The sequence below is a fragment of the Cucumis melo genome, chromosome 3, assembly GCF_025177605.1.
Source record: "Cucumis melo cultivar AY chromosome 3, USDA_Cmelo_AY_1.0, whole genome shotgun sequence".
Taxonomy (NCBI): Eukaryota; Viridiplantae; Streptophyta; class Magnoliopsida; order Cucurbitales; family Cucurbitaceae; genus Cucumis; species Cucumis melo.
The window spans coordinates 13592439-13606766 of record NC_066859.1 but is presented as its reverse complement, the minus strand read 5'-3'; the positions used below and the strand labels follow the sequence as shown (position 1 = coordinate 13606766).

Below are 14328 nucleotides of genomic sequence, written 5' to 3'. Positions count from 1 at the left end.
TTGGTAGATGATCTACGTTATCTCTCATATATTTTCTCTTCCATCTAAAGAATCGAGTATCAAATATATAATGGAAAACAGTGGACATGCACCGGGAAATAACGGATCAATTCTACCCTAATTGCATTTAAACTATTTAAAGATTGACATATGCATATGTTATCCTAATTAAATTAAATTAGAGTTAAAGAAAATATGTACCTTTGTTGCTTCCCGTTCTTGAAAATCTCTTCAAGAACCTGAATCGGAGACCACCACTAGTGTTGTCTCGCTATTCTTCAGACTTAAAATTGGGTTGTAGGACCCAAAAGGTGGAGGAAATTGAGAGAGGGATGGAAATTGGAGGTAGAATTTTGTTGAGATTAGGGAGAGAAATATTTGTTGAGAGGAAAATGTAATTCAAAATTACAAAATTGGCAAAGAGTTTTTTTGATATTTGAAATCAAGTCTATTTATAACCTAATTACATGCAAAAATGCATGTAATTAGTTCATAAAATCTCAACACCTAATATTTCACTAACCATTAGTGGAACTTGGTGGTCTAGGTGTTTACATCCGATGTAGCCACTTATCCCACTAAGTGTTAGTGGGATTATCCAACAAAATGTTGGATTTTTCCACTAACTTTAGTCCTAGGGCAATAATGATCATTTGACCATTTAAGTCAAAGTCAAGATTCTGACTTTTTACCATTTTGTCTGTCTTGACTAATTTCGACCTCTCGAACATGAATCTACATTCGTTTTTCTGAAATTCAAATCACATTTGAATATTAAGTCGGTCAAAGTAAAAGTCAACATTTGACTTTTTACAATGTTGACCATTCCCATCAATTTCGAGCTTCCGAATATAAATCCATATTCATATTTTTAATAATTAAATTGCATTTAGACATAAAACTCTTTATCAAACTGATAACCGATGGCTATATTACATATATTTGTCGATTTCTCTCTCTTTACCTAATTTGAACAATTTGAATTATTCCATCATATTGTTCTAAGTTAATTTCATATGAGTTAGCGAGAGAACCTAATGGACCTATAGATCATGGGTTCCAACGATCAGAGATTAACTTGCTAAACCCTTTTAGACTAATCTTATCAACATTCGTTAAGTAACAAATCATTCCACTAAAGTCACATAGTTGCACTCCCCTTACTATAGATATATTTCTATCCATCTGATATAACCATGAGCAGTAAGTTAATCCTTCATATATTGTTCGTAATCTCGGCTAGGTCAAAAGATCATTTTACCTTGAGATTACATATTATTCCTTAAGTCCCATTGAGCCACTATTGAAAATTAGTTTAAGGTTCAACCTATAAATTGAATCTCTCTCGGGTTAATGAGAAGGTGAGCCCCTTAATCAAGAATTGAATTCAGTCTTTAAGGGAACAACCTATCTACTAACCCTAAATGGGGTAGAAGTGAATTCTGTTTGCACCCTTTGTCCCTAGCCATCCACTCGGTGTTACCCCTAAAATGAAGAGTTTATTGGGCCAGCGTTGTTAAGTTGTTCTCACCTATGCAGATATAAGGATAATTCCATTTGAACAGAAGTTCATAGTTAGCTTAGGATTAACATTAAGTTACCTAGGTCCTCAATAATCGAAAAGGTCATTTTTATTCAGTCAACGGTATTATAACTTAAAAGTGACTATTTCATGGTTTCAGTCTTATGTAAACTCTTTGCATAGGATGCCCCCACTTCCATGTCTTAACATGAATGATTCGGGATCAAATTGTTTGTACTAACTACAAAGCGAGCCGCATCTATAGTGTTCCCTAAATAAGACGCCCAACCTTATTCATACATTATAAACCGTTTAGGCTATATACTCGAACTTGATCCATATTCATGTCACTGAATAAAGTTTAAGTCCATACTAGATAGCCTTCGGATCTTAGGTTTTTGGATTCAAGATTACAGTTTTCTATTTTCATTAGTAAGTCATCAATAACCACTTTATTGAATAGAATATAATTTTAAACTACAAACTATGAGTTTTAGGACATAAATTCTAATGAAATAAAAGATCTTGGTATATGATCTTGAAAAAAACCGTTCAAAACTTGGTACACGATCGTGTACCACATCTAAATGATCTTGGTATATGATCTTGTACTAAATATAAATGATCTTGGTACACGATTGTGAACCAAGATCATTTAGATTTTGTACACGATTGTGAATAAAGATCATTTAGATTTTGTACACGATTGTTTAGCTCTTGGTACGCTATCATGTACCAATATCTGAACGATCTTGGTTCACAATTATTTAGAAGAAAAATTATACTGGTGTGTGTGGTCGGTGTTGATACTACCTATACAATCGTGTATCATTTCCTACACGATTGTGTATCATGATCGTTTAGAAGAAGTATTGCACGCACGCGTGTGGTCGTTTAATCGTAGGTTGACTATAGCATTTTTTGTATTTTTCTCATTGTAAGCTTGTTGACTTTTTCGTTTTTGAAAATTTTCTATTCAGTGTAAATATTTTGCCGATTTATGATATTTTTTAAAAGACCCCTTAAATTTATATATGAATTTTCTTCAAACATACGTTACTTTAGTTTGAAAGATTATTAGATGAATTAGTTTTGCTAGGTTTATTTAATGTAAATTCTATCTCTTGAAGGTTGAAAATATGGAATCATAACACACTCTTTCTTAAAACTTAATTTTATGAATTCAAAGAGTCATCATTTTGAAAAGACATCTTGAGACTTTACCATCTGTAAATAAATGCATGGGTCGTTATGGTTCATATTGTCAGTAGATTGTGAAAATGAAACTCTTTCTTTTAACTATTAGGGACAAGTATTTCAAATCAAGACTTTTAGAAACTTGGTGTCACGATTGAAGTCATCCACAAGTGTGTTACTATGCTTTACCACTACTACAGAAATTTGGTTACACATAACCTTGTTGCAGGGTCAACTAATAGGATACCTGGCGTTTTAAAAAATATCAAGTAATCGATTATCAGGTATGATTTGATCATTTGATCCCAAAACCACGTTAGGTAGTATGTTAGTTTATAGGCTTTTTCAAAAAATAAAATAAAATGTCAAGAGTAACCATATATGATATGGAATCAATGTCAAGAATCAAGCAACTTGACATGTAACGTGGGTTAAGTATACTATCTTACTTCACACAAAAATAATGGACAAGTTATTTAACTCTTGACATGTTTTTAGTATAATGTATCTCTTTTTATTTTTCGAATTAAATCTACTAAAATTTCAATTTCTCATTTCTTGTATTACATAAATTTCAATAAGACAGGTTTATCGACAAAGTAAAATCTCCAACCAGTGGTTATTCTATTCTTCTATAATATCTCATACGCAATAAATAGTTGCACAATTCCAACCCAATATATATATGTGGTATGTTCCAAAATTTACAATAATATATCTTTATCAACCTCTACCCAATATGATAATTCCAAAATTCTAAGACCAATCCACATGTGCTATAAAAAAAATCACAAGACTAAATTGTATCTCCTACATCCTTTGCCTCAATTATATAGTCTACATATAATGGCTATGAACAAAACATTTACACAAAAAAATTTCAGAATTCTTATGTTTAGCTATTTACAAAATTAACAAGAAGAATTGTAAGTGTCCATCAGATATAGCGAGTTGAAAATTCAACTCACTCCACTCTACTTCATCCAATTTGAGTTGCGAATATGACTTTCTTGTATCAATCTATAAAACATAAAAAGTCAAGTATACGCTTTGTTAAAAACTAAAATTAGTCATATTACACTATTTACAATGTTGCAATGTAAGTAGCCTAAAAACATATTGCAACAGTGATAATGCTCTTGTCCTTAATCACGAGTTCTCGCATATATCTCATAACATAATTGTAACGACCCAACTCCTTATGCTGAATCGAAGTCATTACTAAATATAGAACAAGTGGTTTAAGTCTAAAAATTTTATTAAAAGCATACGGTTCAAGAAATTCATTTATAAAAACATAAACAAGGTAGTCATGCAAAAATGTAAAAACGTTCTGAAATCCTACTCGGGCCCTATCTACATAAAAGATAGTGAAAAATAAAAAGTACTCAAACTCAAATGCTAAAATCTGAAATAAGAAATAAGCGGAAGCGGTAGTCCCTATGGCCCTCCTCGGTCTCACTTCGGGTCGCTCGCCAGCTTGCCCTTGCCCTTGCCCCGTCCTCTACCTGAAAACATAAAATGGAGAGAATGAGTATAAAAATACTCAGTAAGGGACCCACTACTAGTCCCACTAGGTGCCTGTTAACTTCCTGTTAGAGTCCTGATAACTGGTACCCAATCTCTGGCACGTTCCCGAACACGTGCAATCATGCGCTCCCGTAGGAACGTAACTCTGGTCTTCGGTGCCCGGGGACACCTAGGACAGTCGGGATGCGAGGACCCCGTCGAGTCACTCGAGTCATGTCTATATCATGCTAGACTGGCGTCCCGTCGGACCACACAGTCCTCAATAGGTGGTGATCCCGAAGGACACCCATGCAGGTACGACTCTAACAGAATCAAGCTAACAGGTACCCTAATTTGCAGTATACATACACATGGCATCAGCATATAACATGTCACATAAATCATTTCTACACTCTCCGTCCCGACATTCGTCGTAACCATAATAAATCTTGCCACGCATAACAGGCTATAGCACAACTATATCGTCATTTGCATCATACTAACATTTATTTCAGGCATCATACTGTCAAACTCTCAATATGCAACATAGGGCATACACAGTCTCATACTTCAAACATGAAACTAGTAGTAGAATCTCTTACCTGGAGATCTACTTGTCGAGTCCTAACCGCGAGGCAGTACGTTTTCCAAGCGACGAAGTCCTAACTGTTTAATAAGTCAAAATTCGTAAATAGGTCGCCAACGACCAACGGTTCGAGACTCAATTGAATTTAACTTACCCTAGAAGGAGGTTGCAGTGCTCGAGCCCCTACTGAAGAAATCCCGCGCTACAGTAATTTCCTGGTCCAAGACGTCCCTTGAGAAAAATAATTGAATTTAGACCCAATTTAATTTAACTAACGTCCGAGCATGGAGTCTTACCGGAAAAACCACAATAATTAAATGGATTACCAAAATTTAGGTGGATGGAGCCAATTTAGTCCTGGCGGCTCGGCTGGAAGAAGACAGGACCGGCTCGGCTCGGTACAGGAAGCTACGCGGGCGGCTCGGCTTGCAACAGGGAGGGGATGCGGCTCGGCTCGCGTCAGCAAGGAGGCGCGGCTCGGCTTGCAGTGCAGGCGGCGCGGCGCGGCTTGCACGCGGGGAGAGCTAGGCACGTGTGGGCACGGGCGCGGGTTCGGTTTCGGGTTCGGGCGAGCGGGCGCGGGGCGGTTCCGGGTTCGGGTTCGGCGGCTGGAGGCGCGCGAGGCTTAGCTGCTGGATTTCAGTCGGCGCGACGGCTGGCTGGCGAACGTTCCGGCTGCGCTGTGTCGGATCTAAGCGGCGCGGCGTGGCTGGGCGTGTGAACGACGGCGTTGCGGACACGGCTTGGCTGAGGAATCGGCTGCGGCTCCTCAGCGTTGGATCGGGGCGTCGCGACGCGGCTGACTGCCCTTCCTCGGATCGACGCGGCGCGGCTGGTTCCGGCTGCAAACACGACTGGCGTGCGTAGCTGATCCTCGGCGTGCGGTGGCTTGACTTGGTTTGATGTCTCCGGCGCGGCTGGGCGTGTGGCGTGGGTAGGCGGCTAGGGTTTCGGCGGCGGCGGCGGCTTAAATGCTTTCTTTCTTCTTTTCTTTTTTTTTTCTTTTTTTTTTTTTTTTTTTTTTTTTTTTTTTTGATTTTCTTATGCGCGTCCCGAGGCTGCTTTAAAGAGAGAATTTATCTTTTTTTTTCTTTTTCCAATTCCTTTAATTAATTAGAAATAACCACCTACCATATCTCCAAATCTTTTGGAATTTACCAATTAACCCCCAACTGGTCCCCACATTTCTCCCTTAACCAACCAACCTTAGTTTTATAAAACTTCCCCAATTATTTCCAAAAAATACTTATTATCATAAACCAAATGAAGATTTTCAACCTTAATTACTCGAGAATTAAAAAGACAAGGTTCTTCCAAGAAGTTTAAAATTCCCATAACCACACTTAATATTAATATTATTAGTGGTCCAAAATAACAAAGGAAACCGAAAAATGTTGGGCGTTACAATCTTCCCTCCTAAAAAAAAAACTTTCGTCCTCGAAAGTTCTAATCCTCGAACAGCTCGGGGTGCTGGGCTCTCATGTCCTCTTCTTTCTCCCACGTTGCCTCTTCCACTCCATGGTTTTGCCAAAGGATTTTGACCAGTGGGATTTCTCGACTGCGAAGCTTCTTGACCTCCCTTGCCAGGACCTCGACAGGCTGCTCCTCGTAGCTCAGATTCTCGCTAACCTGCAGTGGCTCGAAGTCCACCACATGTGTTGGGTCTGCGACATATTTCCTCAGCATGGAGATATGGAATACGTCGTGCACTGCAGCAAACGATGGGGGTAGCGCCAAGCGGTAAGCCACGGGGCCAATCCGCTCCAATATCTCGAACGGCCCTACGAAGCGTGGGCTCAGCTTCCCCTTCTTCGCGAACCTCAGAACACCCTTCATAGGCGCTACCTTCAGAAAGACCATATCTCCCACTTTAAACTCGAGGTCCTTACGTCGTACATCAGCGTAACTCTTCTGTCTGCTCTGGGCTGTCAGCATACGAGCTCGGATCTTCTGTATGGCTGCGTTGGTCGTCTGCACTAACTCGGGGCCTAGCATCCTCTGCTCTCCAACCTCGCCCCAGCAGACAGGGGATCTACAGCACTTGCCATACAGAGCCTCGAACGGTGCCATACCGATAGTAGCCTGGTAGCTGTTGTTATAGGCAAACTCCATCAGATGCAGATGGGAGTCCCAACTTCCTGAAAACTCTAGTACGCAGGCTCGCAGCATGTCTTCTAAAATCTGGTTCAATCTCTCTGTCTGACCATCAGTCTGAGGGTGGAATGCCGTGCTGAAGTCCAACCTTGTACCTAATGCAAGTTGAAGTCCTTTCCAGAACTTCGATGTGAAACGGGCGTCTCTGTCTGAAATGATGGATACGGGTACTCCATGTAGTCTCACAATCTCTGTCATATATAGCTGCCCCCACTTACTGGCAGTGTAAGTGGATTTCCCTGGCACGAAATGGGCCGACTTCGTGAGTCTGTCGACCACGACCCAGATCACCGTGTAGCCCCTTAGGGTCTTGGGCAGTCCCGTAATAAAATCCATCGACACACTCTCCCACTTCCACCCTGGCACACTCAAGGGTTGCAACAACCCTGCTGGATGCTGCCTAGGTGCCTTCACCTGCTGGCACACCAAGCATCTACTGACAAAGTCTGCCACATCCCTCTTCATGCCCCTCCACCAATAGACACTCCTTAAGTCCTGGTACATCTTCGTACTCCCAGGGTGCATGGTAAACGGGGAACTGTGAGCCTCAGTCAAAAGCTCCGTCTTAACTGCGCTGTCTTCCGGCACACACAGGCGTCCTTCAAACATAAGGCCATCGTCAGAGGATATGGAGAAGCCTTCACCTTGCTCTGTCCCTACCACGCGACGCTTCTCTGCCAAATAAGGATCATTCAGCTGAGCAGCAATGATCTTTTGCCTCAAGGTTGGCTGAACTGTCAACTGAGCCAACTGTGCGGTAACCTCACCTACTGAGACTGCAATCTCTGCCCTCTCAAAGTCCCTGAGTAAGGGGGTCTGCTTGGTGATTAGCGCTGCTGAATGTGCAACTTTCCTACTTAGCGCATCAGCCACTACATTCGCTTTACCTGGGTGGTATAGGATCTCGCAGTCGTAGTCTTTCACCAACTCAAGCCACCTCCTCTGCCTCATGTTCAACTCCTTCTGGGTGAAGAAGTACTTCAGGCTCTTATGATCGGTGTAAATCTGAATCTTCTCACCGTACAGATAGTGCCTCCATATCTTCAGTGCAAAGACTACAGCTGCCAACTCCAAGTCATGGGTAGGGTAGTTCTGCTCATGGATCTTCAACTGGCGGGAGGCATAAGCAACTACCTTACCCTGCTGCATCAGGACACAACCTAGTCCCTTCTTGGAGGCGTCACTATAGATTACAAAGTTTCCCGAACCATCGGGCACTGTCAGGACCGGTGCAGTCACTAGCTTCTGTTTGAGCTCCTGAAAGCTCCTCTCGCAAGCTGGGCTCCAGACAAAAGGGGTTCCCTTCTTGGTCAACTGGGTCAACGGGCTGGCTATACGTGAGAAGTCTTCCACGAACCTCCTGTAGTAACCTGCCAAGCCCAGAAAACTTCGAATTTCACTAACCGTGGACGGTCGGGTCCAGTTGGTCACCGCTTCAATCTTTGCGGGATCTACTGAAACTCCCTCACTGGAAACCACGTGGCCAAGAAACGTCACCTTCCTTAACCAGAATTCACACTTGGAGAACTTGGCATACAACTTGTTGGCTCGAAGGGTCTCCAAAACTTGGTGTAAGTGCTCCTCGTGCTCAGCCTCAGTTTTTGAGTAAATGAGGATGTCGTCAATGAAGACTATGACGAACGAGTCTAGAAACTCCTTAAACACCCTGTTCATCAGATCCATGAATACTGCAGGAGCGTTAGTCAAGCCGAAAGACATCACAACGAATTCGTAATGTCCGTACCTCGATCGAAAGGCCGTCTTGGGGATGTCACCGTCCCTAATCCTCAACTGGTGATAGCCTGATCGCAGGTCGATCTTGGAGAAGACGGTGGCTCCCTGCAACTGATCGAACAGGTCATCAATCCTGGGCAAGGGGTAGCGGTTTTTGACTGTCACCTTGTTCAGCTCTCGGTAGTCAATACAAAGGCGCATTGACCCATCCTTCTTCTTCACGAACAATACTGGGGCTCCCCAAGGCGACACACTGGGCCGGATGAAGCCTTTGTCCAGCAACTCCTGTAACTGGACCTTCAACTCCTTTAGTTCGGCTGGAGCCATTCTGTAAGGGGCCCTCGAGATTGGGGCAGTGCCCGGCTCTAACTCGATAGCGAAGTCTACTTCTCTGGGAGGCGGAAGTCCTGGAAGTTCGTCTGGAAAAACGTCGGGGTACTCTCTTACCACTGGTTCGGAAGATAGGGAAACTTCCGGCTCTCTCACATCCACTACGCTTGCCAAAATACCCCAAGTACCCTGGCTGAGTAGTTTACTAGCCTTCATGGCTGAGATGACCTTGGGTATACATACCATGCCTGCCCCCCTGAATTTGAAACTAGCCTCGGAGGGAGGGTTGAAGACAACTTCCTTGCCATAACAGTCTATATTTGCATGGTTGGCTGATAGCCAATCCATGCCTAGTATCACATCAAAATCCTGCATGTCTAACACTAGCAAGGTCACGTCTAACATACGATTCGCTATCTCTACCCGACATGCCTTTATTTGTTCTTTGGATAACAGGACCTCCCCAGATGGAGTAGAAACCGACAAAACACTACCCAAAGGCTCTACCTCTAAACCCACATGCTGAACGAAAACGGAGGATATAAACGAGTGGGATGACCCAGAGTCAAATAGCACAAAAGCATAGTGCCCCAAAATTGGGAGCGTACCTGTCACCACAGTGCCAGCTCGCTCGGCCTCCTGCCGGGTAGTGGCGAAAACTCTCCCCTGCTGGGCCGCAGAAGGCTGGGGCGGTGTCGCCTCAAAGGGTTTCCGAGGACACATATCAGCAGTGTGCCCCGGCTGTCTGCACCTGAAGCAGACTCCACTCCCAGCCAAGCAACGACCTCCGTGGACTCTCCCGCAGGTAGTACAAGCAGGTAGCTCTCTCAGAGTCCTCCCGGCTGCTGCAAGCTCCCGTCGGTGTCTCTGGAAGACACCTCCTGACCTCAGTGTTCGCTGCGGTGCTACGTCAGGCTGCGTCTCAACCTTTCTCTTCTGTCCCAAGGCTGACCCTCTGCCGGCAGCCTTAGACGCATCGGCTCTCTCAGGCAGGCTCAAATCCAGTGCTATACGTAGTGCATCAGCATGCGTGGCTGGGCGGAGGGCTCTGACAATGCCCTGAAGGTCTAGCCTGAGTCCTCTAACAAATTTCTCCGTCCTGGCAGCCTCATCTCTTACCATATCGGGAGCAAAGCGGGACAGCATATCGAACTCGGCGTCGTACTGCTCCACCGTCATGTCGCCTTGCTCCAAGTTTAGGAACTCTTGCAGCTTGGCGTGCTTCACATTGGCGGAGAAAAACTTAGCATAGAAGTTCTCCTTGAACTGCTCCCATGTTATTTTGCTTACATCGCCCCCTAGCATTCTCTCCGCGGTCTCCCACCAGGCGGTGCCCCTGTCCTCCAAGAAGAAGACTGCACACTGCACCTTCTGGTCTTCTGGGCACTTCATGTACCGGAAAATGGTCTCTATGGACGTCAACCACATTTGGGCCTTTGTGGGGTTGTCCATGGATCCGTCAAAGGTCTTGGGATTATACTTCCTGAAATCCCGTAAGTGTTTCGCCTCGGCCGACAGTTGAACTGGTACTGGTTGAGCTTCCTCAGGGGCTGGAGGAGCGACGGCCTGAGCCTGAACAGGGGCGGCCTGGGCCTGAGCAGGGGCGGCCTCGGCCTGAACAGGGGCGGCCTGGTTCTGCTGGGCGGCAAGGAAAGGCGCCAAAGCAGCTTGCAGCATGTCCTGATAACGCTGCTCCATCGCGGCGAGATCCGCCTGGGTGACCGGTGCGTTTGGGTCGACTGCCGGTGCAACAGGTGGCGCCTCCGGCTGGCCACGACCGGCTCCTCTGCCTCCCCTACCACCTCCTCGGCGTGTACCTCTACGTGGCGGCATTCTCCCTAAAATTCACCAACAAACTTTTCACCACAAGAACTTATCACCTTATATCTAGGTCTTAGACTATTCAGGCAAAATTGTAATCTTAACATTAGCAAGGCTTTAGACATACCTGGCGAGTGCCGAAGGACCGTATTGCCATAGGGTGAAGTAAAAACCAAAAACAAAAATGACTTACATTGTAGGTCAGTCTACAGAACCTAAAACACTGTGCTCTGATACCAACTGTAACGACCCAACTCCTTATGCTGAATCGAAGTCATTACTAAATATAGAACAAGTGGTTTAAGTCTAAAAATTTTATTAAAAGCATACGGTTCAAGAAATTCATTTATAAAAACATAAACAAGGTAGTCATGCAAAAATGTAAAAACGTTCTGAAATCCTACTCGGGCCCTATCTACATAAAAGATAGTGAAAAATAAAAAGTACTCAAACTCAAATGCTAAAATCTGAAATAAGAAATAAGCGGAAGCGGTAGTCCCTATGGCCCTCCTCGGTCTCACTTCGGGTCGCTCGCCAGCTTGCCCTTGCCCTTGCCCCGTCCTCTACCTGAAAACATAAAATGGAGAGAATGAGTATAAAAATACTCAGTAAGGGACCCACTACTAGTCCCACTAGGTGCCTGTTAACTTCCTGTTAGAGTCCTGATAACTGGTACCCAATCTCTGGCACGTTCCCGAACACGTGCAATCATGCGCTCCCGTAGGAACGTAACTCTGGTCTTCGGTGCCCGGGGACACCTAGGACAGTCGGGATGCGAGGACCCCGTCGAGTCACTCGAGTCATGTCTATATCATGCTAGACTGGCGTCCCGTCGGACCACACAGTCCTCAATAGGTGGTGATCCCGAAGGACACCCATGCAGGTACGACTCTAACAGAATCAAGCTAACAGGTACCCTAATTTGCAGTATACATACACATGGCATCAGCATATAACATGTCACATAAATCATTTCTACACTCTCCGTCCCGACATTCGTCGTAACCATAATAAATCTTGCCACGCATAACAGGCTATAGCACAACTATATCGTCATTTGCATCATACTAACATTTATTTCAGGCATCATACTGTCAAACTCTCAATATGCAACATAGGGCATACACAGTCTCATACTTCAAACATGAAACTAGTAGTAGAATCTCTTACCTGGAGATCTACTTGTCGAGTCCTAACCGCGAGGCAGTACGTTTTCCAAGCGACGAAGTCCTAACTGTTTAATAAGTCAAAATTCGTAAATAGGTCGCCAACGACCAACGGTTCGAGACTCAATTGAATTTAACTTACCCTAGAAGGAGGTTGCAGTGCTCGAGCCCCTACTGAAGAAATCCCGCGCTACAGTAATTTCCTGGTCCAAGACGTCCCTTGAGAAAAATAATTGAATTTAGACCCAATTTAATTTAACTAACGTCCGAGCATGGAGTCTTACCGGAAAAACCACAATAATTAAATGGATTACCAAAATTTAGGTGGATGGAGCCAATTTAGTCCTGGCGGCTCGGCTGGAAGAAGACAGGACCGGCTCGGCTCGGTACAGGAAGCTACGCGGGCGGCTCGGCTTGCAACAGGGAGGGGATGCGGCTCGGCTCGCGTCAGCAAGGAGGCGCGGCTCGGCTTGCAGTGCAGGCGGCGCGGCGCGGCTTGCACGCGGGGAGAGCTAGGCACGTGTGGGCACGGGCGCGGGTTCGGTTTCGGGTTCGGGCGAGCGGGCGCGGGGCGGTTCCGGGTTCGGGTTCGGCGGCTGGAGGCGCGCGAGGCTTAGCTGCTGGATTTCAGTCGGCGCGACGGCTGGCTGGCGAACGTTCCGGCTGCGCTGCGTCGGATCTAAGCGGCGCGGCGTGGCTGGGCGTGTGAACGACGGCGTTGCGGACACGGCTTGGCTGAGGAATCGGCTGCGGCTCCTCAGCGTTGGATCGGGGCGTCGCGACGCGGCTGACTGCCCTTCCTCGGATCGACGCGGCGCGGCTGGTTCCGGCTGCAAACACGACTGGCGTGCGTAGCTGATCCTCGGCGTGCGGTGGCTTGACTTGGTTTGATGTCTCCGGCGCGGCTGGGCGTGTGGCGTGGGTAGGCGGCTAGGGTTTCGGCGGCGGCGGCGGCTTAAATGCTTTCTTTCTTCTTTTCTTTTTTTTTTCTTTTTTTTTTTTTTTTTTTTTTTTTTTTTTTTTTTTTGATTTTCTTATGCGCGTCCCGAGGCTGCTTTAAAGAGAGAATTTATCTTTTTTTTTCTTTTTCCAATTCCTTTAATTAATTAGAAATAACCACCTACCATATCTCCAAATCTTTTGGAATTTACCAATTAACCCCCAACTGGTCCCCACATTTCTCCCTTAACCAACCAACCTTAGTTTTATAAAACTTCCCCAATTATTTCCAAAAAATACTTATTATCATAAACCAAATGAAGATTTTCAACCTTAATTACTCGAGAATTAAAAAGACAAGGTTCTTCCAAGAAGTTTAAAATTCCCATAACCACACTTAATATTAATATTATTAGTGGTCCAAAATAACAAAGGAAACCGAAAAATGTTGGGCGTTACAATAATACCCACATTCGATAGTTTCCACTTGTAAAAGGAACTATAATACAAACCCAATAATATATGTTATATTATGCACTAAATTATACATCATTGAATTGAATTTTAAATTCCCTTTTAAATAATACATATTACATTATGCATTAAAGTTTTTAGTCTTTCCAAAAATTCTTTTGAGATTGAAAGATGATCAAGGTCTTAAATTTTCAAAATTAGGGTATAATTCAAAATAAAATAAATTTTACTATGAAAAACAAACACAGACAACGTTAGCTTACATATTTGTTATGTATTTGACATCTTCTCACGAACTTGTTCTTAATGAATGAGTCAAGTTAGTAGAACCACATCCTTGTATACATTTAATGACTAGTGATCACTAAATAAAATATTTAACTAATTAGTATTTTTGGTACAAATGCAAGTTTGAATTGAGTAAAATTGTACTTACTCGTAATTATAAAAAGCAATAACCAATTGATCTTGTTTGGAAGTCATTAATCTACTACAAAGGTTTCAAACTCAAATTTCTAAAGTATTATGGCTAGCAGATATAAGAGATGAATAGACAAAAATGTATTTGAAAACCTTCTTCAAATCAATAATGAGTAGTGTAACTACTCACAATAAATCAATTGCACGCATTAACTTATAATTAATTAAAGAAATATTTATATATCATAAAAAGTAACATTTACTTACATAATATAAACTACCATTGATTAATTCTTTAATTTTTGCAAGTTGCAATAATCAATTACATTTTCTTGCAAGACGTAACTCTTTCGAGTAAAACTGTAAGCTCGAGTGGTAGTTGATAAATTAGGTGGTGCATTAGTAATTTCCATCACCTTCATCATCATCCTTCAAACTTTACCTCACACAATTAAAATATAATTTCTCGTATGTAA

The 14328-nt window shown here is 43.5% G+C and overlaps 1 protein-coding gene across 1 annotated transcript; it reads right to left on the bottom strand.

Annotated features, from left to right (window-relative positions):
- Positions 1-1527: 1527 nt before the first annotated feature.
- LOC127148670 (uncharacterized) lies at positions 1528-12204 on the bottom strand. The gene is made up of 3 exons (XM_051082866.1): positions 12024-12204; positions 8380-10870; positions 1528-1531 (listed from the first exon to the last, which is right to left on the bottom strand). The coding sequence occupies exons 2-3, from the start codon at positions 10863-10865 to the stop codon at positions 1528-1530; spliced, it is 2490 nt and encodes an 829-aa protein (XP_050938823.1). The 5' UTR covers positions 10866-10870; positions 12024-12204.
- Between the last annotated feature and the right edge of the window lie 2124 nt (positions 12205-14328).